The following is a 25,179-nucleotide window of genomic DNA, read 5'->3' as shown; positions in this document are numbered from 1 at the left end:
CTAAGAACCTTGATAAGCTCTTTTTAGTTTTAGTAGTTTCTAATACTATTAATTTTCCCAAATGAAGACCATATTGTCTACAAATGATGACAATTTTGTTCTTTCTTTGCCATATTTATACTTTCTTTTTCTTGTCTGAGTGCAATGGCTATGACCTCTTGAACAAAACCAATACACATAGTAGTCACTATTGTATTGTTCCTGATTTTAATGGGAATGTTTCTAAAATTTAACTATTAAATATTACACTTGCCATACATTTTTGATAGATTTCTTTTAAAAAGTTTAAGGAGTTCCCTTTTAGTCCTAGATTGCTAAGCATTTTTATAACTGGGTTTTAAAGCTTATCAAATGCTTTTTCTTTTATCTATTGAGGTGATCATATGGCTTGGTTCCTCATTAAGTCTTATGCATATTAAGTATTTGGTTATTTTTGCCTAATAAGATAGTATTATAACTGATAGTATAGTATAACTCAAAGCATTCATTTATTAGCTTTAATATGCAATGTGTACTTTTTATAGTTATTAGCACCCTACTTATTTATGTTAATACTACATTAAATTATTTATGTATGGTCATAAGTTGCTTAATGATGTTTCAGTCAACAATGTACCACATATACCATGATGCCTCTTAAGATTGTAACACAGCTGAAAAATTCCTGTTGCCTAGTGACATCATATTAACATGGTAGTGCAATGCATTACTCACATGTCTGTGGTCATGCTGGTATAAACAAACCTATTGGGCTGGGCTGCTAGTCATATAAAAATATAGCACATACAATCATGTATAGTACAGAATACTTGTTAATGGTAATAAATGACTATGTTACTGGTTTATGTGTTTACTATACTATAATATATTTTAAAAGTATACTTTTTATCATTATTTTAGAGTATATTCCTACTTATAAAAAATAAATAAAAAAAGGAAGTTAACTGTAAAACAGCCTCAGGCAGGTACTTCAGGAGGTATTCCAAAAGAAGGCACTGTTATCACAGGAGATGACAGCTCTATTTCTGTTCCTGCCCCTGAAGACCTTCCAGTGAGACAAGATGTGGAGGTGGAAGACAGTGATACTGATGATCCTGACCCTGTGTAGGCCTAGCTAATGTGTGTATTTGTGTCTTAGTTTTCAACAAAAAAGTTTAAAAAGTTAAAAATTAAAGATAGAAAAATATTTGCAATAGAATAAGGATATAAAGAAAGAAGTTTTGTACAGCTGTAGAGTGTGTTTGTGTTTTAAGCTAAGTGAGCAGTGTTATAAAGTCTGCAGTAGTGCACATAATGTCTTAAGCCTTCAGGTTCAGTCACCACTCACTTGCTGACTCACCCACAGCAACTTCCAGGCCTGCAAGCTCCATTCATGATAAGTGCCCTAAACTGGTATACCATCTGTAAAATGTTTATACAGTATTTTTACTGTAGCTTTTCTATATTAAGATACACAAATACTTAACATGGTGTTACAGCTGCCTGTGGTATTCAGCTCAGTCTCATGCAGTGCAGGATTGTAGCCTGAGAGCGGCAGGCCATTCCATATACCCTAGGTGTATGGTAGGCTACACCTTCTAGGTTTGTGTATGTTCATATGTACACTCTATGGTGTTCACACAAAGATGAAATCACATTCTCAGAACGTATCCCTGTTGTTAAGCAATGCATGAATGAATTTATAATTTATTAAATAGTATTCGATGCTTACATATTGAGTGTAAAAAAAAGTTGAATTCATAGAAGTAGATAGTAGAATAGTGATTAGCAGGGGCTGGAGGTGAGAGGATGTTGGGAAGATGTTGGTCAAAGGATACAAAATTTTAGTTAGATAAGAGGGATAAGATTAGGAGAACTATTGTACAGCTGACTCTATTTGATAATATATTCTTGAAAACTGCTAAGGAGTAGATTTTAAGTGTTTTTACCACAAAAGTTTGTGACGTGTAAATGCATATGTTAATCAGCTTGATTTTGGCTTCCATTATATATGCATATTTTAAAACATGTTATACATAACATTTTTATTTATCAATTAAAATAAATATAAATGTTAGGAGGGAAGTGGAAAAAAAGTATTTAAGGTCACCTATGGAAATATATCAAGAATGAAAGTAATTAAAGACTAAATCAGGGTAAAAGAAATATAAAAGCCAGAAAAATAAAATGAAGCCATGTGTCAGAGTAATAAAATGATTTATTATCAACCATAAGTTCTTGTTCAGAAGTTAGAGATCAGCTGCAAATTTGCCTCTCAACTTCTTAGTTGCCAAAGAATATAAGAGGATTTTATTAATAACATAATTTAAAGTTTCATCACAGTAAAAACAAAACTGGTTGTTCCAAAGCAACACAGTGTTCTGGTAGGAAAGATCCTCCTGAGAAAAATTTGTCTCATGAATCCTCATAAAGAGGAAGGCATGATTGCATAGACTAAAAATTGGCTTACCTTCTTCAAATTGAAGAAATAAAGGGACAGCAGAAGGTGGGGGGCACTATGAGGAATCAGAACAGCATGGAAAGTTTGCCTGGGAATGACGTTTGCAACAGGTAGTTCATGAATTGGAAACTTGAGCCTCATGTTAAGATAGGCTCAGTAAGCGATATGGCAGCCAGTGTTGGGTGGTTTTACTTCCCGGCTAACTTTTGGCAGGTGTTCTGTCTTTTGTTTTAGGGAGTGAAGTCAGATCTATCTTTAGCTCCTAAATATTTTAGACTAAAGCAGGGAGGTCTTTATATTTTTATCTTTTCCCTTGCTTTACAGTCTACTTGTTTATGCTAAGATTGTAGGTAAAAAGGAATAAATTAAATTAGAATCAGCAGTTTCAAATTACAGCTATGAAATGCGTTGCTGGTATAAGCACATTTGGTTTTATTTTTGAGTATTACCACCCAGAGCAATGAATCCAATTCTTGCTTCTTATTTCCAAAATGGGAAGTATCTCTGGGCTGAAACCTTAAAAACAGAGAGGACAATGAAATTCTGAAAAGTAAGACCTGATTATTCTATTTTATCCTACTGAGGGAATTAACAACGAGTTCACAAAGACATGGAGAAGAGAAAACCCTTTTTCTGATTGCTCCTCCTGAGGTCTGGCTGTAGGTTGAATGAAGAGGCTGTCATTTACCTGGTACCAGCAGGGCAAATGTGTCACCTTTTTAAAAGATCATCTGTAAAGGGGTACAGCAGGATTGGCAAAAATCAGCTATACCAAATTCTCTCATAAAACAGGCTTGACAGGGATAAATCATCACAAAAGAATAGCTGCTTGTGTGCACTTGTACATGCATATATGCACAGAAAAAGGTGTGTCCTAGAAAACAGGATTTACTAAACTTGTCCTATGAGAAGTCACCTGGGTTGCTTGTTAAAAATAGATTGTCCAGGCTCCATCCCATACATGCTGAGTCAGTACTTCCAGGGGAGAGGTTCAAGAATCTACATTTTAAATAAGCACTCCAAAGTTGTTCCTTTAAGCAGATAAGTTTGGAAAACACTTTACTGAAAAACTTTATTGTACACTTAAGTAATAGAATAGTTATCTTGGCAGTGAATTATGGGTGTTTATTTTTTCTTCTTTGAAAATTTGTTTTCTGTGTTACTCAGAATGAGCATTTCTTTCTTTTGTGATTTGATTTAAAAGTCGTATTTGGAAGTGAACTTCAGCTAAATATTCACTCCATCCTATGTTTATCATTTAAAATGCTCATCTGTTTTTTGTCCCCTAGTGAACATACATTACTCAGTTGAGTAAATTCCTCATCAGATCAGTCCACTAACATTAAATGTTTTTATCACCAACACGTGAATTTAAATTAAGTTCTGATTAAATAATGTATTCTGCTTACCAAACCTTCGGGAGAACTAATAAATAGCACAGTAATTAGACTAATTTTTTTTCCACAAATTAAGTACCTATGATATATTTCTCTTGCGTTTTTTGTAGGTTAAAAAAAGATTGGCAAGTTGAAAATACAATGACAGCACCATCAATACTTTGCCTAACAAAGCTATAAGAATATTTGAAATCAATCTATTCATATATTTCATTAATCCCAACTGATTTCTACTTTATCATCATAGTATATTCATTAATTTTACTACTTAGACATTGCAGTCCCTGCTTTTTACACTGAAAAAGGTGGGTAATAGAAAGAAAACGGTAGATATTTGTGTTTACAATCAGTACTATTACTGTGTAATTCGCAAGTAAGTCCTTCACAACAATGACTTTACTAAGCCAAATGAGATGTGTAATGTGTAATCTAGGGTGCGTAGGGATAGAAAGCTTCCTTAATTATGCCAGTCTGTCCTTTGTGATTTTGATTGCTTTATTCTTTATTTCCCTGACAGCTTTATTAACCTCTCAACAGAGGTATGAATAAGATACTGGTTTCTGGAGTATGGCAGGTGCTTTTGTCCTTTTTCACCTTGAACCTCCAGTACCATTCTCTACCATCAGTAATAGAATCACATGCATCATTTTGTGATGTACCTAGGTCCTCAGTGATTACAGTCACTTTGGCTTTACTAGAATTCTAGTAGGTTAAAAAATAAAATGTGGTTGCACTGCAAATGAATTTGCTCCCCTAGAGATGTACACATTTACAACACAGGTTAATTTATGACTAGCCTTTTTTTTTTTTTTTTTAGTCAGTGAGCCTCGTTTAAACATTTTATACTGCCAAATAAAGATCATAGACTATCAGTTTAGGTTCTTATATATAAGGTTTCCAGTAAGGCACATAGATAATTTTTACTTTAAAATTGTGTGGCCTCAGGTATTCATTTATTCAGCAAATATTTATTGAGCAATGGCGATGTCAGCCAATATGCAATATTAATTATCTTTCATTTTTAACATGGAAGACAGCTCTACCCTAATTTTTTAAATGTCAGGAACGCTGTTACTTATCCAAGTGTAAATTCTACAGTGAAGTAAAGATGATTTCATATTAAAGAGACTTAAGCAATCTTTTCTTAAGTAAGCAGTCCTTTCCTGATATGTGCCTATTTGACAAATATAGCACATATGCTAATTTACTTTAGCTACCTGACAAACCAAGAAAACTGGTTTGATCAATTTTTTAAGTATTCCACTAGTTATTTGTGAATTGCCATGCCAAAAGAAAATAACAAGAACTGTCTTATTAAATAAAGTAACACCAAGGTGATATATTAATGTGTTTAAGCAAATAAAAATGTCCTATCCTTGATTCAACTGTTTAAGTATTTATAGTTGGTGGTAAAATGGAGGGCATTATAAACCAACTCCAAGGTCTACCAATTATCCTGAGAGAAATCAGGTAAATATCTCAGGAGTTCTTTGTAAAGAACTAAAATAGAATAAATTAGTACAACCTTTCTGGAGGGCAGTACAGCAATACATATTAAAGAACTTAAAATTGAATACACTCTTTAACAATTTTACTTTTAGGACCTTATCCTGAGGAAACAATAATGGATGCACAAAGATTTTTCATAATAGCAAAAAGGTAGAAACCACCTAAATATCCAACCATTTGAAATTGGTTAAATAAATAATGGTACGTCTGTCTGAGAGAATATTATCAAGCTCTTAAAATGAGATTGAAGGGAAGTATTTCTAGTGTTTTCTGCGTCTATGATATTCATATGTGCTATACATTCTCATCAGTGACCTACCTTATAATAGACATGAGGCAAAAGAGAAGAGATAAAAAGATATGTTCACATCCTTCAGAGAAGGAAAAGATAGATATCCATCAGATATCAAAGAAGGTAGCCTGAAGATCAGGATAGCCAAGTGGTGTAGAAGAGTCAAGAAGGGGGAGTCTAGGTGACTCTCATAGAGTTTCTGTAAAATGGTGTACTGGTGTCCCACTGCAGGGACGAAGGGTCATTGGGTGCATGGTGTAGAGGCAGAGTGAGTGGGGTTGCCTGTTTTGTCAGATATTTGGTATTTAAAACAGAGATGAGCCTCTAAGCCCTGCAGAATACAGAGAATTTCTTTTTTTTTTAAGGAATAAGGGAAGTCGAGCATGTTAAAAGGCAGAGAGAAGGTAATGGCGATGACTGACTTATCCACAGCGCTTATCGTATGCCAAGCATCATGCTGAGTGCTTTATGCCCATGATCATGCTTAATCCTTAAAACAATCCCAAAATGAAGCTGTTTTTTCCCTCTATTTTTTAGATGAAACTGCTGATGATTATAGAGTTGATTATTTGCCCAAACATCATAGAGCTAGTAAATGGCAGAGTCAGGATTTCAATTTTGACTCTGAATCTAACCACTATGCCCAGGAGTAACAGGAAAACCAAAACTGCAAGAGCTACAGGGGCTGTTTGTTGGAACAAAATCCGAGAAGAGAGAGTCCCTTGAAGGTGATGAGTTGTAGCCTCAGTTTAGAAACTCCATCAAGAAGGTACATGTCTGACTTGCACTATTCAGCATGTTGCATTCATAGCTGATACAGCTGATACAACCAAGACAGAAATATTTTGTGTTTGGTATGTTTGACAGAACTGCCCTCATGTGGGGCTGGCTCATTCTGAGCTGTCTAAGCCTCATTCCTTTTGTCAACTGGTAATTCAAATTCTGAAGCGTCCAGGAATCACTTCATGCTGTGGATGCCCCTGTGCTCTCTATCTGGTGTTGGTGTACTTCAGAATTAAACTGCATCTCTCTTTCTACACCATGTCCTGTAATAGCCATAAGTAAAAGTACATGGAAAATTTGGGGGGCTCAGAAAATTTGCGAGGCTGCAGTTGCTGCACTGCAGCCATTTACACTCCTTAGTTCATTCCGGCTTAACAGGCAGTCATCGATCCACCATTCACTCAGTTTATTCATTCATCAGACATTTATTGTGTGCTTACTCTGTTATAGGCTTGTTTTAAGTGTTAATGATATCAAGATTAAAAGACACCTCCGAAGTAAGGGCAGTAATTGAACAGTAGGCAGGGCCATGGGAGGATTGAATATTCTTAAGATTGGGAAACATTTAAGGTGTTTTTTGGCAGAGGAGTAAGAGCAATGAAGAGAAAAATGGGAGGTATTGCCAAAGTAAGCTCAAGAAGAGAGATGAAAGGATAGACTTCTGACACCAAGAAGAGAGGTGGTGCCCAACTATTGATAGGTAGAAAGAGACTGGCAGGAATTTCCAGTGAGTGGCTGCCCTTTTCTCTGTAAGGAAGGAGGTGAGGTCACCTGCGAGCATGCTGGGCTGGAAGTTAGGTAATGAGCGTAAGGAGCACCTTAAAAGTTTGGAACAGCTCCCTAGTGGATAGCTAGGGGCCAGGAAGGAGACAGCCCAACTGTGATGGGAACCATGAATTTGTAATAAGGCCATTGAACAGAGTTACATGATTTTTTTTTCCCCTACCAGCACTTATTGTTAAAACACCCATCAAGCCACTGGAGAAGACCCTCTTCTGACTGATTCTCCTACTCTTCTAATGAAGACATTTGTCTCCAAGAGCTAAAATTGTTGGGCCTGAGCTTTCACATGCTAACTGAAATTCATGACTGAATTTTAGAGGATACCAAAGACACAGGCATGGATCCTGCTATGACCTGCTAGTGAGACCATCTGGGTTGCCCTTTGTACAGCCTCAGGGTGAGTCATCTCCCCTGAAGGAAAGAATGTCACAGTGTCTGGTCCTTTCAGAATACTCCCTCCCTCTACTGTACCATGTTTTAGGTTTTGGGCTAACACGTTTTCCCTAGTTTGCAACCACTCTGTTCGTCAGGATTCTTACTTACCAGTATCAGAAATGAACTGTAATTTAAGCAGATCAGGAGTTTATCAGAAAAATGTTAGAGAACTCACAAATTCTCCTGATGGGTTAGATAAATAAGTTTAGAGACAGGCAGCCAGAAGCAGTACCTTTAATCCTGCCACAGGAGAAAAAGCACAGTTGCTGTCCTGAGCACAGGGCTGCTGCCAGCACCGCTGGCACCACTGACTAGCAGTAGCTATGGACAGCTCCTGCCGTAACCTCTACCATCTCTGGAACTGGCATTTGCTCTCTCAGCCACCCCAGAATGTATTCTGCTTGGCCTGGCTTCTTTGCATCACTAGCATTCAATTTGGAGCCTGGAGCCAGGTAGTCTGGTTGGCAGGGCCTAGCTCGAGTGCCAGTAGCTGAATTTCATGGGAGACCATGAAAAGGAGTGTCTGTGTTTTTATCTGCTATAATGGATGTGGGCTCTGGTAGGAGTTTAAAATGGATGTCCATAAAGAATGACAGATGTCCATTACAGTGCCAGAAAGCACATGAATAAACGTTTCAGTCATTCTGTATCAGGAGAAAGTCTTAGGTCACTGGACGCTAAGTTTCTCTATATTTCCTCTGTAGCAGACTATTTTAAATTCTTTCAGTCTCCGGTACTTTGCAGGATGCCTGCAAAATAAAAGGCACTCAAGAAATGTTTGTAAATGAACTAATGCTTGTTGAGTATATTCTTTCAACAAATATGTGTTAGGCATTGTATTAGTTCTCACATTGCTATAAAGAACTACCCGAGACTGGGTAATTTATAAAGACGAGGTTTAACTGGCTCACAGTTCTGCAGGCTGTACAGGAGGCCTCAGGAAACTTCCAATCATGGCAGAGGAAGAAGGCACATCTTACATGTCTGGAGCGGGAGGACAAGAGCAAAGGGGAGATGCTACAAACTTTTAAACAACCAGATCTCGTGAGAACTCACTATCATGAGAACAGCAAGGGGGGAAATCCGCCCCCATGATTAAATCACCCCCCATCAGGCCCCTCCCCTAACATTGGAGATTACAGTTCGACATGACATTTGGGCAAAGACACAAATCGAAACCATGTCGGGCATATACTGGTGAATGCTGTCTGTGGGATCAAAATGCTTTACCCAATAATAAAGAGGTAATCAATCAGAAATAAGGACTGGGCTCCTATGTAAGAATCAAAATGTGAGGATTAGGATTTAGAGGGAAGGAGTACTGCTTAGATAAGAAGTAGAATGAATCTGAGTCAACTTTCAACTTTCAAGTTCAAGTTGGGAATATGGTGGGTCAGGGGTGGAAAGTGCTGAAGAACTTCTCAGGATGAATTGCGGAGCTGGTGGGGAAGGGGACACCCAGAGGGAACAGTCACTTTTGGGGAGCGGAGTAGGAAAGCTATACCTCAAACTCTCCTTACCCCTATCTGAGTGGGGCATTTCTAGGCCATTTGCTTGTGTTTAGGGAAGTTATACCACTTGCTGGTTTCCTCTGCTACTCTATTGTATGTTCAAATTGCAGCCAATAGTTAAATGTACTATATCTGTACAGCTCTTAGAACAGTGTCTGGCATGTTTTAAGTACTGTGCAACCATTTATTAAAGATATAAAAACAAAGCAATATCCTTTTTCTGATACTTCAACACAATACATCAGGGATTCCACTTGGACTCAAATTTAGCCAAATACCAGGTATATTCTTTTACTTTTTGACCTTTGGTCTTTTTCCTGCAGCTTCACCTACTTCTAGTTTATGGGATTTTTTTTATGTTCTAGGCCCTGTGCATAGCACAGCAGCTCATCCCCACTCTGTGCCTTTAGAGTGGGCAGATCATGAGTATTGTTCCCTGGGTAAAGTGTCTGACTGCCAGACCCACTAGATGATCTCGACCTGGACCTAGCAGTTCCTCTCTGTCTTGTTAACTGCTGTGCTAAATATTCCACCCAGCTTTTTCAGCTGTCTTCAGTGTAAGGCTTGCTCCAAGTTACCTTTTGTCACTATTGGAAATGAAAATTCTACTTCATGTGCTTTATGTAGTTTAAATCATATCTTCACAAGACCCTAAAAAGGAAACAACTGGGTTTTCTTAGTTCTACAGATGAAGAAAAATGAGGCATGGAGAGTTTAATTTTCTTGTCATGGGTCATAGAGTTGATGAATAATAAATTCAGATTTTGAACCCAGGAAGTGTGGTTACAGAGCTCATTTTAGTCCATTTTGTGCTGCTGTAACAGAATTCCACAGACTAATTTATAAAGAACAGAAATTGATTGGCTCACAGTTCTGTAGGCTGGGAAGTCTGAGATCAAGGGGGCTGGCATCTGGTGAGGACTTTGTTGCAGTGTCACCCCCACGGTGGTGGGGGGGAGAGAGGTGGTAGGGAGAAACAAAAATGGGGCGGGGGGGGTTAGAAACAAAAGGGGGCCAAACTTTTATAAGGAGCTCATTCCATGCTAATAAACTCCCTCCTGTGATAATGTCATTAATTTGTTAAGTCTGCCCTTGTGGCCTGATCACCCTTCAGTAGGCCCCACCTCTCAACACTGTTGCATTGGGGATTAAGTTTCTAACATGATTTTTGGGGGACATATTTAAACCATAGCAGAGCTTGTGTTCTTAACCTCTGTGTCTACTCATTTTCTTCATTTCACAAAGCAGTATAAACTGTTTTGTCATGAAAAGCATTCTTTTTAAAAGGTCAAACAAGTCTCCATCTTTGCATGCTTCCCTTACAACTTTGGGCACAGCTTGGCAAAAGCCTAGGCATCTAGAATTTAATATCCATAAGTGTAGTATATTCTGTATCTTTTGAAATGGCCATGTAATATAGATATCAATTTAGTTCACTATTTTTATGGATTTAGACATTTATAGCTTCACAAACATCTCAGTCTTGCAGAGAGAAAAAAATTCTCTGAATTTTGCCAAAATTGCCTGTGTTGTTTTATTGAATTTGGTCAAGATACGCAGGGATGACGCATACACATCCAGTAATTGAACCATTTGAATGTCTGGTATGGAAACCAAATTTTTAAAATCTGGAATCTTCAACTCTGAAAACTCGTATCAGTGAATAGGACTCAGAAAGCTCAATTTGTATGCTTTTATGAGCCAAAAAGTACGTGGGATTGTGTCAAAGCAGGATACTGTTATTTACCTGGTGAGGTTTCAGATGACTGAAACCACACCAGGACAGCCAAGGGCCTTCCAGGGTGCCAGGGCATCGAAGTACCCTCCACGGCATTCTCTTGGGGATCCAACACTTACATGTCACCAGCAGCAAGAGCTGCTTCATTTCTTCTATTCCATTTGCTTGACCAAATGCTGATGCATTTCTTTTTCAGGTCCACGCTAGTTTGATTTTGTTATTAATATTGTTTTAAAAAATGCCTTTTTCTGCCTTTGGTAAACTAAAGGTCTAACATATATTCCAACTTCTTTTGACAGAGGAAAAGACAAGCATATGAATCTAACCTTATCTGTCATGGCCTGCAGTTAGAAGCAACAAGATCAGTAAGTACTGGTCCCTTTTCAGCCCTCGGCTGACCACTGTTGTCGGGCAGCTTCGTGCCACTTGGAATACTTGGGTGACATTGGAAACATGCAGCCCTGGCCACATCTTAGTCATAGACTGGGAGAGGAGTCAATCAAAATCTGCATTGTGTAGGATATATTCTTTTTCTCTGATCAAAACTAGCAGATCTTTTTTAATAGCCAACGAATTTTACAATGAATGCATGTATGAATGATTATTTTCTTTCTTTAAGAAACTTCTAAAAGCTTTTTTGTTATACAAAAAATAGTTTATGGTAAAAAATTAGAAAACATAAGAATAAGGAAAATAATCTGTATCTTAATTATCCATAAATAATTTTGCAGTCCTTCTGAGCTGTTTTACTCAAAAATATATATGTACACATTTTTTATCTTTCAAAAAGGAGAAAATTACCACTTCACAGTTTTATAATTTGCTTTTTCCCTTTAATATATAGCAAATGGATTTATGTCAATAAATATAATTCTTTGACATTTTTAACAGCCACATAATATGATATTGAACAGATAGACAATAAGTTCATTCGAGGTTTAGAAAATTAAAAATTTTTCATTATGCTAGCACTACAATGAATATTCTAGTGTTTTTACTTTAAGTCAATAATTAGGGTAGAGTGATAGACAAATAAGTTTGGTTTTCTTCATTTTATAAATTATTTTCATAGTTTTATGAACTATGATGATTTGAATTACTTCCTTAATGATTCAAACCAAGAAATCGTCTTTAAGACAAAAATTTATGATGGTTTGCAAATCTGTTTTTATTGTTATCTTCACTTTTAGTGGTGGTCTCTGTATTTTTTTTTTAAAGCTACCAACAACATAAGAAAAATCTATGTGTTTTAAAATTGTGAAAAGAGTTGGTTTCTTGTTCTGCGTTTTTATTTTTCCAATATAGGTATTGGATGACAAGCTTGTATTTGTAAAAGTACACGCACCATGGGAGGTGTTATGTACGTATGCTGAGATAATGCACATCAAATTGCCTCTGAAACCCAATGATCTGAAAAACCGGTCCTCAGCCTTTGGTACACTCAACTGGTTTACCAAAGTCCTCAGTGTAGATGAAAGCATCATCAAGCCAGAGCAAGAGTTTTTCACTGCCCCATTTGAGAAGAACCGGATGAATGATTTTTACATAGTTGATAGAGATGCTTTCTTCAATCCAGCCACCAGAAGCCGCATTGTAAGTCTAAACCAAATTTAGTTGCTGTCTTGGGGTAATTTGGAACCTGCTGTTTTGTGGTTTGGTTGGTTTGGTTTTATTTTTAAAAACTGCACAAAAAGAAAAGAAATATGCCAGCAGATTCGTGTTACAGTAGTAAACAATGATTGGATTGGTTAGTTACACTATATAAACCGCATACTCTATTTTGGAATCTTTTTAGGTTTACTTCATCCTCTCTCGGGTCAAGTATCAAGTGATAAACAATGTTAGCAAGTTTGGGATCAACAGACTTGTAAACTCTGGGATCTACAAGGCAGCTTTCCCACTCCATGATGTAAGTTAAAAGGCAAAAATGAACTAAAAGGCCTTCTGTATACTCTGGTGTTGACAATAGCAAAGGGCTAACTTTCCTGACTGTAAGTTTCTTCCTCAGTAAAATGAAGGGAACATACTGCAAGATTACAAGCTCATTTAGGGTAAGAACTAGGTCTTTTGTTCACAGATGGATCCCAGTTATAAAGATACTCCGTTTTAAAGGAGCGAATGAATGAATGGACAGGACCTCTCTCACAGTCAATGTGTAAAGCAGTATAGATTAGCAGTTAATCTGTGTTAGCATTTCTGAGACCAAAATGCCTGCCCTGCCACTTTCTAGCTGGATGACCTTGTGAAAGTCATTTAGCCTTTCTTCCTCCATTTCCTCATCAATAAGCTGGGGATAAATTATTACGTACCTCCTAGAGTTGTTAAGAGGATTAAATTAATCCAAATGTTAGTCCCTAGCATATAATAAATACTATTATAAGTGTTAGCTATTTTCATAATTACTAACAGATGTTATTATCAACCAGAAAAGATTAGTTCTTTGTCAGCAAAATACATGTTAGACCTTCTCATTTATCATTTTCTGTAACATAGACTTTTCTTCCTCATTTGGAATACGATTTTCAAACTGTCCCCTGGAATATCCCTGGGCTTTTAAAAAGGCATCTGTCAGGGTTGTTGTGACAATGGCAGTACCCCAGATGGTTGACATTTTTTTAAGGACTACATTCTGAGACCACAGCAACCCCTCAAATTCAAGAGTACTTCTCTAGCCGAGACCATCTCTCGTGAAATGAAATTTTTAAAATGTGACCACTGTAAATGCAGGGACATTATAACTAAAGCTGTTTAAACTCTGTCATTGAAATAAATTAAATATTATATTATATTGCATTATTACTTTGTTATATTCACTATCAATTTATCTGACTGTGTAAGACCAAAGAAAGCAAAGACTGAGATTGGTAATTGCTACTGTGTAGTACATGTATTTGTGGATAGAGACGATATTGAAATGTACTGAATAACATAATAAAACTAGGACACTAAACAGCAGCTTGATACACATGGAAAAGTAGAGAACAGGGAGCTGGGTGAGGTAAATACTGATCCTAAGAGACCCAATGTAGCCATCCAGCCTGAGAGTCCATGTGTTTTACTTTTGTGCCCCACTGAATTTAGCTAATTGCGAATAACAGGACATGAATTTTGAGGCCACTTGCAAATAGCTGTCACGAATATTAATTTGGGATGCCAAGGTTCTCTAACAGTTGACATTTGCTTTTGGCCAGGTCTTTTCCACTAAAGCCTCTTCTAATTGCAGTGGTCCTGTATTCAGGCTAACAAATGGTCCCATGTGGTATTTGAGAGGGAGGTGCGTGAAGGTCAGGGCCTGTGCCCTGATTTGGCTGGGTGGTAATCTGGTTCTAGTGCCAGAAGAAGAAAAATGAGTCAGAAAAAAAGGCAACTGGATTTAAGCAGGAAGTTTTGTTTCTTGAATAAGCTAAGTGTGTAACGTGATACCCAGCTTTATTGTTTGTTTTCTGTATGTTATCACAGAATAACTGCTGAACTGGGGGCAAAGAAGCCTAGGTTTTAGAATTGACCCTGCTGCTAACCAGCCAAGGCCCTGGTTTCCCCATTGTCCAAGGAGAGGGGTGGGTTATCACGTGTTCCTCTGGTGTGGTGATTTGGGCACTTGGGTGGCCCAATTTTTCATTGTGTAGGACTGCCCCACTTAAAGCATTTTAAGCATCTCTGGGGCCCTCACAGAGTCCCTGCAGTTCTCCTCAGGATTGTAACACCCAATCGTTCATCCCTGCCCACATTCATAAATGACCCCCAAGGAGGGTAGTACCATGCCTGGTTAAGAATCACTAAAAATTAGATGGCATTTCCACCCCTTCCAGAAGGTGAGGACCCCTTGTTCACAATTGACTATCAAGTATTTGTATCACATTTAAGAAGCAGATTTGTGAAAACACGATGATTATGGTGCTTACATGTTCCCTTCTGCGTCACAGTGCAAATTCCGCCGTCAGTCAGAGGATCCCAGCTGCCCTAATGAACGGTACCTTCTGTACAGAGAATGGGCTCATCCTCGAAGCATATACAAAAAGCAGCCCTTGGATCTTATCAGGTGAGGGGTTGTAGGGAGTACTCCAGGGGGAGGCACTCAGGGTGTTACCCCCACAGCATCTGAATGTGACAGTACTCATCAAGACTCTTGCCAGTGAAGGGAGCTGACCCAGAGTGCTGAGCTTCGCTGGCCAGGGTTTTTATTGAGGCTTAATTATGTGGGCATGATTAATTGAATCATTACCCATCTCCAGTATCATCCTCCCCCTGGAAGATGGCCAGTAATATGTGGCTCAAAGCTCCAGTTCTCCAATCACATGGTTGATCTTCCGGCATGGCCAGCCTCCACCCTGAGTCATCTCATTAGCACAAACTCTCTAGAGGCCCACCATGAGCCACTTCACTGGCATAAACTATCAGGCATAGTCCTAGGGTCCCACTGTGAATAAAAAGGCACTCCTATCTCTCAGGAAGTTCCAAGGGTTTAGAGGTTACCCGCCGCCCAGGAACTGGGATGCAGACCCACCAAATTCCATATTGCACAGAAGTAAATGTTAGATGTAGTTTCTATTGTATGGTAAGACATATACATTTTCACTCTTTTCTTGTGTCTGCCTCTAGGTTCTATTTCGTTGTATCTCACAAGATACAATGACTAGCTCGAGAGTTTTTCTTCCCAAGGTACCCTGTTGGTTTTCCTCCAGAAGCTTACGTTGTTTGGGCAGGGCTGAAGATTCTGGCTTGTGGGAGATAGACCAAGAACACCCAAACAAGCCAATAAAACATGAAAATAAATAAACAGAATTTCTAATGGAAGTGAAGAAAATAACAGAGCAATAGGATGGGAGGGCAGAGTGGGAAGTGAGTTGAGGGAGTTATCTTTGAGGAGGTGACTTTTAAGCTGAGACCGGATAGTGAAGAGGAGCCAGTGCTTTGAGGACTTGGCAGAAGTCCTTCTAGGAATAGGGGCAGCTTGTACAGTGGCCCTGAGATGCACACACATTTGGCAAGTTTGAGGAAACATCAGAGACCAGTGCTAGTGAGAAACAGAGTAAGACATGAAGTTAGAGGGGTGGCAGGAGCGCCGAAAAGAGTTTAGACTTTAATTGCAGTGAGAAGCAGTTGTAATATTTTAAATGTTTAAGTCATTGTATCCTATTCACATTTTGCAAAGATAATGTGGAGAATGGATTATAAGGGGTACAGGGAGCAGGGAGACCACTAGGTAGGAGGCTGTTTGAGCCAGGCAGAAGACTGTGGGAGCAGATTTGGGATGTGTTTGGGGAGTCGGGTCGACAGGACTTGTTTATGGATTGGATGTGGAGAGTGAAGAGGAGCGGAGAGTTAACTTCATGTCTGCCTGGAGCCACGTACCTGTTTTTTTATGGTGTCTCAACACCCCATGCACTTGCCACCTACTTGAGAAAACTACTAGACCTTAAAAGTGAGAGTTTTAAACCAATGAATGTTTGTTTTGTTTTACATTTACCGTGGGAAATTTTAAATATATACAGAAATAGAGTATCATAGCAAGCCTGCATTCATCTGTCACCCAGCTCCAAAAATTATAAACTCATAGCTAATCTTGTTTCACTTTTACTCCCACTTCTTTCCCTCCCCACTCCACTGGATCATTTTGAAGCAAATTCCAAATGTCACGTCATTTCATTAGCTTCTATTTCTAAATAAGGTGTCTCTTAAACATAACCAGAATACCCCCTTTTGAAAAGGAAGGCTGGGTGAGGTGACTCATTCCTCTAATCCCAGCACTTTAGGAAGCCAAGGCAGGATGATCGCTTGAGGCCAGGAGTTCGAGGCCAGACTGAGCAGCATAGTGAGATCCAGTCTTAAAAAAAAAAAAAAAAAAAAAAAAAAAAAAAGCCAGGCACGATGGCTCTCACACCTGTAGTCCCAGCTACTCAGGAGACTGAGAAGGGAGAATTGCTTGAGTCCAGGAGTTTGAGGCTGCAGTGAGCTATGATTGTGCCACTGCACTCTAGGGCAACAGAGTAAGACCCTAAGACCCTGTCTCCAAAAAAAAAAAAAAAAAATTATTTAATATCATCAGATAATCAGGATTCAGATTTCCCTTATTGTCCCCCAAAACACTTAATGGTTTTTTAGTTCAAAGCAGGATCCAAACATGGTCAAGAGGTTGCAGTTAATACAATCTCTCAAATTTCTTCTGGTCTCAGTTTCACTGTTTATTTCTTGTTTTCCTTGCTCTAGTTGAAAGAATGCCTTTCATTCCCTATTTTGCTGATTTCATTCTCTCCTGTGGTGTTGTTGAACATGTTCCTCTGTATTTGCTATAACTAAGTAATTTGTGTAGTTGCATTAGCTAAGTAATTGGATCCTCATCTAGAAGCTTAATCTGATTGAGGTTAGATTTTATACAAGAATACGTGATACGTGGAGTTGAGTACTTATACCAGAAGGTATATAATGTTCAGTTGTCTCTTTTTTGTTATGATAGCAGCTATCAACGATCATTACTTAGATTCATTATTTCATAAGAGATTTCATTATTTTATATGGTCATACTCGGATTCCCTTGTCATTCATTTTTATCACCGAGATTACAGTCATGAAGAGGCACTTTCATTAACTCTGTTTACCCTGTAAAATAAGATTTTAAAAGATATTTGTACATATGTAAATATTTGAGGTTGACATTCATGTGAAGTTTCCATTTTATTAATTTCCTTTTATGTCAAACCAATAGCATCTGATAACAGAGTGACGGGTTCTTAATCATTTTTTATGTGCTCTTTTATTTTTTTTGCTTTAGTAAAGAAAATTTCCCAACTATTTTAAATATATTTTGCTAGAGGAAATGCATTTACTATCCCTGTCCCTGGTCCACATGTTCTTTCCCTTCATTGCTTCCCACTAGTAACCCCTTGAGCATTCAGGCTATTAAACCTCATCTATGGTTCCCAGGGATTACTGAAGGGAAAATGGGCTCTTTCCATTTTGTTCCCAAAAAGCAAACCAAACTGGAAACAGCAACCTAGGGGAACCAGACTTTGCACAGGTAAAAAAGAAAAGTTTCCCTCCAAACTCCCGTTTTTACCCCCAGAGTAATAAAAGAAAATAAGGTATTCACAAGACAAGGGCAGGGTCCTATAAAAAAGGATTGTTGTGAGAATAAAATCTAGCTCTTGGAAACTGAAAATGTGATTAGACAGAAAAACACCAATAGAACGCATTAGAAAAATGAAGTTGAAGAAATTATGCAGAGCATAGAGCAAAACTTATAAAGGGATAGAAAAGGGGGAAAAGATAAAAAATTACATCAGTCCAGGCGGTACAATGTATAAATAATAGGAGTGTGAGAAACCAGGGGAGAAAAAATGTAGGGAAGAAATCTGAGAAGTACTTCCAGAGAAGTATCTGAAGAACTGAACATCATGAGTCTCTAGGTGGAAAGAGCCTGCTGAGTACCCAGCCTAGAGGATGAAAATAGAGCCACTGAGTCACTCCAACACGACAGCTCAGAACGCTGGGGACAAAGCGAAGATCCTGCTATCCTTTGGAAAGCAAAATGAAAAGAAAATCATACAAAGGATCAAGACTCAATAGCATTGTGCTTCTCAATGACACTACACACTGAAAGACAGCAGTAACTTCACATGTCTAAGGAAAGTTTGACCATATATATATAACTCTATGTATGCTCAAACTGTTAAGTATGAGGAATTTTCACAGTTTAGATGTGCAAGGTAATGGAGGAGGTGCTCCACCAAGAAGGAAGACCTAAGAGTTAGTAAACAGGAAATGCAGGAAATGCCAGCACAAGAGAGAGGGACAGAGAGATCCCAGGTGACACAGTTCTGTGATGGGGCTTGGAGAGTCATCAGTCAAGGTTGGAGGAGGTCTGAGGGCATTTATTCAAGGAGTTGAAACTGACAGACAATCTCATGTGTTTGAGCCTACTGAGAAAGTTACACATTAGGGGAGAGTCTGGGGTTGAATTGCTGATAAGTACACAGAAAACTAAGCAATGAACCATCAAGACAATTATTAACTCTAGGGAGAACAAGATATTGAGCAGGGAGGAAAAAGTAATTATAGCAGTGACTTGATTCAGCTGTGAATAGTGTTTATAGAATCATAATAATGTAAAGCAAGAATATTAATCTAACCAAAAACTATAATGTAACTATGTCAGGATGGCAGGAATAGAGATGTGGATGTTTAGATGAGGCAAGGGGTTGAAAGAGAGCTTAATCCACATCTTCCAGAATAGAAAGTCAATAGGTGATGCATAAAACTGAAAAATCAATAAACAGCACTTCTCGCATGTTATTTAGAGATAGGGAAGTAAATATTCTAAGCATCAACTATAAAAGTTTAAAGTGACTGCTTCTGGGCAGCAGGAAATAGGGGAGGGGGTAGGGGACTGCTCCTTTTTATAACCAGCCTTCTAGAGCTATTAGACTAATGACTGTATACTTGTAACTTTGATTTAAAAAATCAAAGCTGAATTTTGTTAAATTGATTTTAAGAGTTGGGAGGTGTTTGGCAGAGAGGGACAATGATCAGAAAATATTGCATTTGAAGGAATCCTCATTATTTCCAGCTTTTCAGCAAGAACTAAGAGACAGATTTCCTTTTGAGATTTGAAAAATCTTTCTGGCCTTGCCTACAATGTAACAGGGATGCCTTAGAAAGTATTGAACTCCTTGTCACAGTAAATAACCAAGCAGAGACTGCCTGACCAGCTCTTTAAATACAGCAGGATTTTTTTTATTATTGGGAGCTTGGACCAGGCAACTTCTAAGATTCTTTCCAATTTAAATATGGCGTTTCCAGGATGGATGGCTGATGAAAACTTATTACAGAAAGCATAACCAAAAAGAGGCCAAGGCGTCTCAAACCCATGGCCAGACTTCTCTCCCGGGCTGTATCCTGAACCTGCCATTTGCCTGCCTTCCATGAGCCAGAGAGCAAAGCTCCGGTCACGTGAAAATCAGCCCACTTTGTTCCTCCCATCTCCCGATTCCACCCTCAGGTCTGTCTCAGCTCTTCCTTTTTCCCTGTGGATGTGAACTACACCCAGGCCTGTGACCCATGGAACTGGTCTCAGACCTTCCCTGTGAGTGCTTGTCCAGCCCAGGGATCTTCCTGTCTGAAGTCTCCCAGGACTCCAGGTTTTGCTCAGAGCTAAGTCCCCACGAGGCTAAGACCAAGGAGTTCAGCCCAGCTCCATACTGAGCCTGAAGTCTCACGTAGGCCTCAGAGTTAAGTAAATCTCCTTGTTGTACAGATCAAGATGAAGGCAGAAATGAGTCATTCTTTGGGAATATCAGCAACAGCAGCAGTCACCTGAACCATCTCTTCATTCCTAAACTCTCTTTCTGCCTAACTGTACTTGACCTTCCTTTCAGGAACAATTTTGGCACTGCTTCTTGGTCAGCCTGCCCTCTTTAATCTTGCCTACGTGGCCTCTTCAGTTTTACCCCAGAGTATACCATTAACCAGTTTTTAAAACTTAGGAAAAAATAGAAGAGCTAGCTATAAGGAATACAGGGTGATGGATTCCTCAATCATATGCATCCTTCCCTCTTTCATTCTCACATGAGTTTTGCAAAAATTTTGGTCAGAGAGACATTCCACTACAAATTAGTGGGTTTTTTTCTTATTATTACAGTTGCCCCTTGAACAACACAGGGGTAGGGCAGTGACACCCGCACACACATACAGTCGAAAACCTGCATATATATTTTGACTCCCTTTAAACTTTTAATGGTCTGCTCTTGACTGGAAGTCTTACCAATAACATGAACAATCAATTAACACATATTTTGAATGTTATATGTATTATATACTATATTCTTACAATAAAGTTAAGCTAGAGAAAAGAATGTTATTAAGAAATCATAAGAAAGTATATTTACCATTCACCAAATGGAAATGGATCATCATAAAGGTCTTCATCCTTGTCTTCACATTGAGTAGGCTGAGGAGGAGGAAAAAGAGTAGGGTTATTCTTGCTGTCTCAGGGGTGATGGGGGAAAGAGGTGGAGGAAGTGGAAGGGGAGGCAGGAGAGGCAGGCACACTAGGTTTATCTTTTATTGAAAAAAAAATCCACATTTAAGTGGATCCGTACAGTTCAAACCTGTGTTGTTTAAGGCTCAACTGTATTTGTGACTTACGTTACATTTTCTCCAAGGAACTTCCCTAGTTAAGTAAAAGCAAATAACTGAGCAGATTGTTCATGTTCATTTGTCTCATGTATATAAAGAACAGTCTTTTGGAGAATGTGTAAAATAGTGCTGGTCTTTACGAAGAATGATAGTAATACTCTGTATTTATTCCATAATCAGCATTTTTCTCTCCCTTGCTGTGTTTTAATGTACTTTCACCAGGCAAACCAGCAATAGTGATCAGTTCTTCTATAATGTGTAATATACTTTTTGTTTCATCGTAGAATTCAGGGTCTGCTGTGAAAATGAATGTTTTAAGGGTGAATTGAGTCAGATTTAAGCTTAAAGCCTCTCCTTTATTTAAAATCAGAAATTAATATTAGGATGAAGCTACGGAGTAATTATTTGCATCTTCTAAAAATAATTTCTGTCTTTCTTCAGGAAATACTATGGAGAGAAGATTGGAATCTACTTTGCTTGGCTGGGCTATTACACTCAGATGCTTCTCCTGGCCGCAGTTGTAGGAGTGGCTTGCTTTCTCTATGGATATCTTAATCAAGATAACTGTACATGGAGGTAACCTCTGTTTATTCCTTGTTGCCATGCTGAAAAGTTTATTAGACATAAAATTATTTTCATGGTCTTAAACTGTTTTGGTAAGACAAGACTGACTGCAGAACATTCATTGCTTGGGATGATATATCCCTTTTGTTCTGAGCATAATAACTGAGTGAAATGGAAAAATTTTTTTCTTAGATAATCCAACCCAGTGTCTGACATGAATATTACCCCTAGGAAACACTCCAATATTTTAAGACAATATTTTGTTTGAAAAAGAAAGGAGGACTGGAGGCGGGAGGATTGCCCTTGAACTTTTGGCCCCTAGAGGAATGTACACTCAGCCCTGCAGATGTGAGCCAAAAGCAGCTCTGATTTCTTCAGGGTTCCACTGGGAAAATTAGTGAGGGGTTTTGTTTTTTGTTTTATTTTGTTTTACTTTTAGAAATGATTTCTTACTACTAAAAAGTGCTTGTTTAAAAACTCAATAGTTGTTTTGGTTTTTACATTAAAAAATAGTTCATACAATGTTTAAAAAAAATGTAGTGAAAAATTAGTTTGTACTGAGGTTGAAATTCAAACACCAGCTGCACTGTCTAAAGGGACATATGTGGGTGCCAGAGCACTCTAAATTTCACCATCACTATTCTGAATGGTATTATTAGACCTCTGCTTTTGGTGGTCTCAACTTCCAGCAGGGATGCAGCACGGAACCAGGATTTTCTCTTGATATCTGGCTGCTATCCAGGTGTGCCAGCCAGATCAAAATTTCTGGGCACCAGCAATGAGCTGATAACCAAATTTTTCAAGCCTGAAGCATGTCAGCCTGCTCCTGAGGTAGGTTGCTTACATGGCAGCCCTGATGGATAGACATAATTACCCTTCGATTTAACAGAGGATTCTGAGCATGTTGTACCCATTATGGCTTCTTAGCTTGAAAGCTGCAGATGGCTTTTGAAGTACTCTTCCTTCCTCACTGAAAAAGAGTTTTGGGCCAAAGGCTGAATGTTGTTACCTTTTCTCTAAATTTGTCTTCAGCTTCTCTGTTGGTTTGTACATTGTTCTAGTTTAAAAAAAAAAAAAAAAAATCAAAAATACATTTCAAAGTGCAGAAGTTGCATTTTTATAAGGTCCTCATGGGTTGTTCTTGTTATAACTTATTTTACAAAATTACCATGATAGTTACACCACATATTTCCTAGCATTTCACACAGATTAATTTGCAGAAAATAGAGGGAAGTTCTTGGGGATATACTGCCTGTGCTCAAAACTATTTGGCTTTAATTATTTAATTATGAGATATCTTTAAAATATCTAAATTATAAATATTTTCAGTTACTTTTATAGTTTCTATCAAATACCTGTTTAAAGCTTATGTCCCTCCTTTTTTTTTTTTTGATGGTGGGGGGCAGTCTTGCTGTGTCGCCCAGGCTGGCGTGCAGTGGCGCCATCTCAGTTCACTGCAACTTCTGCTTCCCAGGTCCAAGCGAGTCTCCTGCCTCAGCCTCCTGAGTAGCTGGGATTACAGGCTGCGCCACCACACCCGGCTAATTTTTGTATTTTTAGTAGAGATGGGGTTTCACCATGTTGGCCAGGCTGGTCTCGAACTCCTGACCTCAGGTGATCCGCCCGCCTCGGCCTCCCAAAGTGCTGGGATTACAGGCGTGAGCCACTGTGCCCAGCCCTTATGCCCCCTTTTAAAAATAACAGTTATATAGAGACATTATTTATATACCATAAAATGACCTTTTTTAAAGTGCACAATTTAGGTGTACCCCTTTCCCTTAGCCCCTGGCAACCACTAATCTATTTGCTTTCTGTTTCTAGGGATTTACCTATTCTGGACATTTCATAAAAGTATTTAAATATTTTAAATGTTTTCTATTCTTGTGAATCTACTCAGTGTGTAATAAAATTGAAAATATTAAAAATGTGTAAACAATTCAGGTGTTTTAAGTGCATTCACCAAGTTGTGATCACCACCATCTAATTCTAGAACATTTTTATTGCCCTCAAAAGAAACCAGTGCCCATTAGCACTCACTCCCTAATCCCTCTTTCCCTTGGCCCCTGGCAACCAACAGTCTACTTCCTGTTTCTATGGATTTGCCTGTTCTGGACATTTCATAAAAGTGGAACTATACATTATAAAGCCTTTTGTGACTGTCTTCTTTCATTTCACCTACTGTTTTCAAGGTTCATCCATGTTGTAGCATGTATCAGTACTTCAGTCATTTTTGTGGCCAAATAATACTCCATTATGTGTGTATAAACCGCATTGTTTATTCATTAATTGATGGACATTTGGGTTGTTTCTACTCTTTGGTTATTATGAATAATTCTGCTATGAACATTCATGGACAAGTTTTTGTGCGGACACATGGTTTCACATCTCTTGAGAATATAACAAAGAATGGAATTGTTGGGATATACAGTAGCTGTAGGTTTAACAGTTTGAGGAACTGCCATAGTATTTTCCAAAGTGACTGCATATTCCACCTGCAATGTATGAGGACAATAATATCTTCACATCCTCATCAGCACTTAAAAAAAAATTGCCATTCTAGTTGGTATGAAGTGGTATGTCATTGCAGTTTTGACTTTGTTTTCTCTAATGTCTACTGATGGTGAGCATCTTCTCATGTGTTTGTCATTTGTATAGCTTCTTTGGAGAAAAATTTGTTCAAATCCTTTGCCTATTTTAGTTGTGTTGTCTTTTTATTGTTGAGTTGTAAGCATTTTTTATATATTTGGGATAGAAGTCTCTTATTGGATATTGTCTTAGTCTGTTTGTGCTGCTATAACACAGTACCACAGACCAGGTAATTTGTAAAGAATAGAAATCTACTTTTCATAGTTATAGAGGCTGGAAATTCCAAGATCAAGTTGCCGACATTTGGTGTCTGGTGAGGGCTGCATCCTCTGAAGGAGAGGAGTGCTGCGTCTTCACATAGCAGAAGGCATAAGGGCAAGTGGGGAGAACTCCCCTCATCAACTCCTTTTATAAGGGCACCTAATCCCATTCATGAAGGATGAGCCCTCATGGCCTAATCACTTGTTAAAGTCTCCACCTCTTAATATTACCACACTGGCAATACCTAAATTGGAAGAGACACATTCAAACCATAGCAGATACATTGAAAATATTTTCTCCCATTCTATGGATTGTGTTTTCACTTTCCTAATAGCATCCTTTGAAACAAAATTATTTTTAATTTTGATGATCTCCAGTTTACCTTTTATTCTGTTATTTGTGCTTTTGGTGTCATGTCTTAGAAACCATTCGTAATCCAAAGTCATAAAGTTTTTTTTAACATTTATCTTCTAAGAGTTTTATGGATGTAGGTTTATGATTTCTTTTGAGTTAATTTTTGTAAATGGTATGAGATAGGGTCCTGCTTTATCATTTTCCATGTGTATATCCGGGTATACCAGCACCGTGTTTGAAAAGACCGTTCTCTGTTTAATTATCTTGGCACCCTTGTTGAAAAGCAGTTGGCCAAAAATTTAAGAGTTTGTTTATAGACTCAGTTGTTTTCCATTGATCTACATGTCTGCATTTTATGCAAGTACCACACTTTATTTATCACTGTAACTTTGTAA

The 25,179-nt window shown here is 38.2% G+C and overlaps 1 protein-coding gene and 1 long non-coding RNA gene across 15 annotated transcripts in view; one reads left to right on the top strand and one right to left on the bottom strand.

Annotated features, from left to right (window-relative positions):
- LOC129136537 (uncharacterized) overlaps positions 1–20,833 on the bottom strand; it is a 35,064-nt gene extending 14,231 nt beyond the window's left edge. Inside the window, exon 1 of the long non-coding RNA XR_008538310.2 lies at positions 20,770–20,833. This is a non-coding gene — a long non-coding RNA (uncharacterized LOC129136537). The remainder of the gene's footprint in view (positions 1–20,769) is intronic.
- ANO6 (anoctamin 6) overlaps positions 1–25,179 on the top strand; it is a 216,726-nt gene that overhangs the window by 120,219 nt on the left and 71,328 nt on the right. For 13 of the 14 annotated variants that reach the window (XM_509014.8, XM_003313749.6, XM_009425570.5 and 10 more), the window contains 5 exons: positions 11,188–11,253; positions 12,194–12,481; positions 12,684–12,797; positions 14,812–14,927; positions 21,461–21,595. In XM_509014.8, coding sequence (XP_509014.3) covers positions 11,188–11,253; positions 12,194–12,481; positions 12,684–12,797; positions 14,812–14,927; positions 21,461–21,595 — 719 coding nt within the window. Of the gene's footprint in view, positions 1–7,509; positions 7,602–11,187; positions 11,254–12,193; positions 12,482–12,683; positions 12,798–14,811; positions 14,928–21,460; positions 21,596–25,179 lie in introns of those variants that run through there. The other variant, XM_016923587.4, reaches the window with a different exon arrangement.

The sequence above is a fragment of the Pan troglodytes genome, chromosome 10 (assembly GCF_028858775.2).
Source record: "Pan troglodytes isolate AG18354 chromosome 10, NHGRI_mPanTro3-v2.0_pri, whole genome shotgun sequence".
NCBI lineage: Eukaryota > Metazoa > Chordata > Mammalia > Primates > Hominidae > Pan > Pan troglodytes.
Note: the sequence above shows the minus strand (reverse complement) of the source record. Positions and strands in the feature narration are given on the sequence as shown.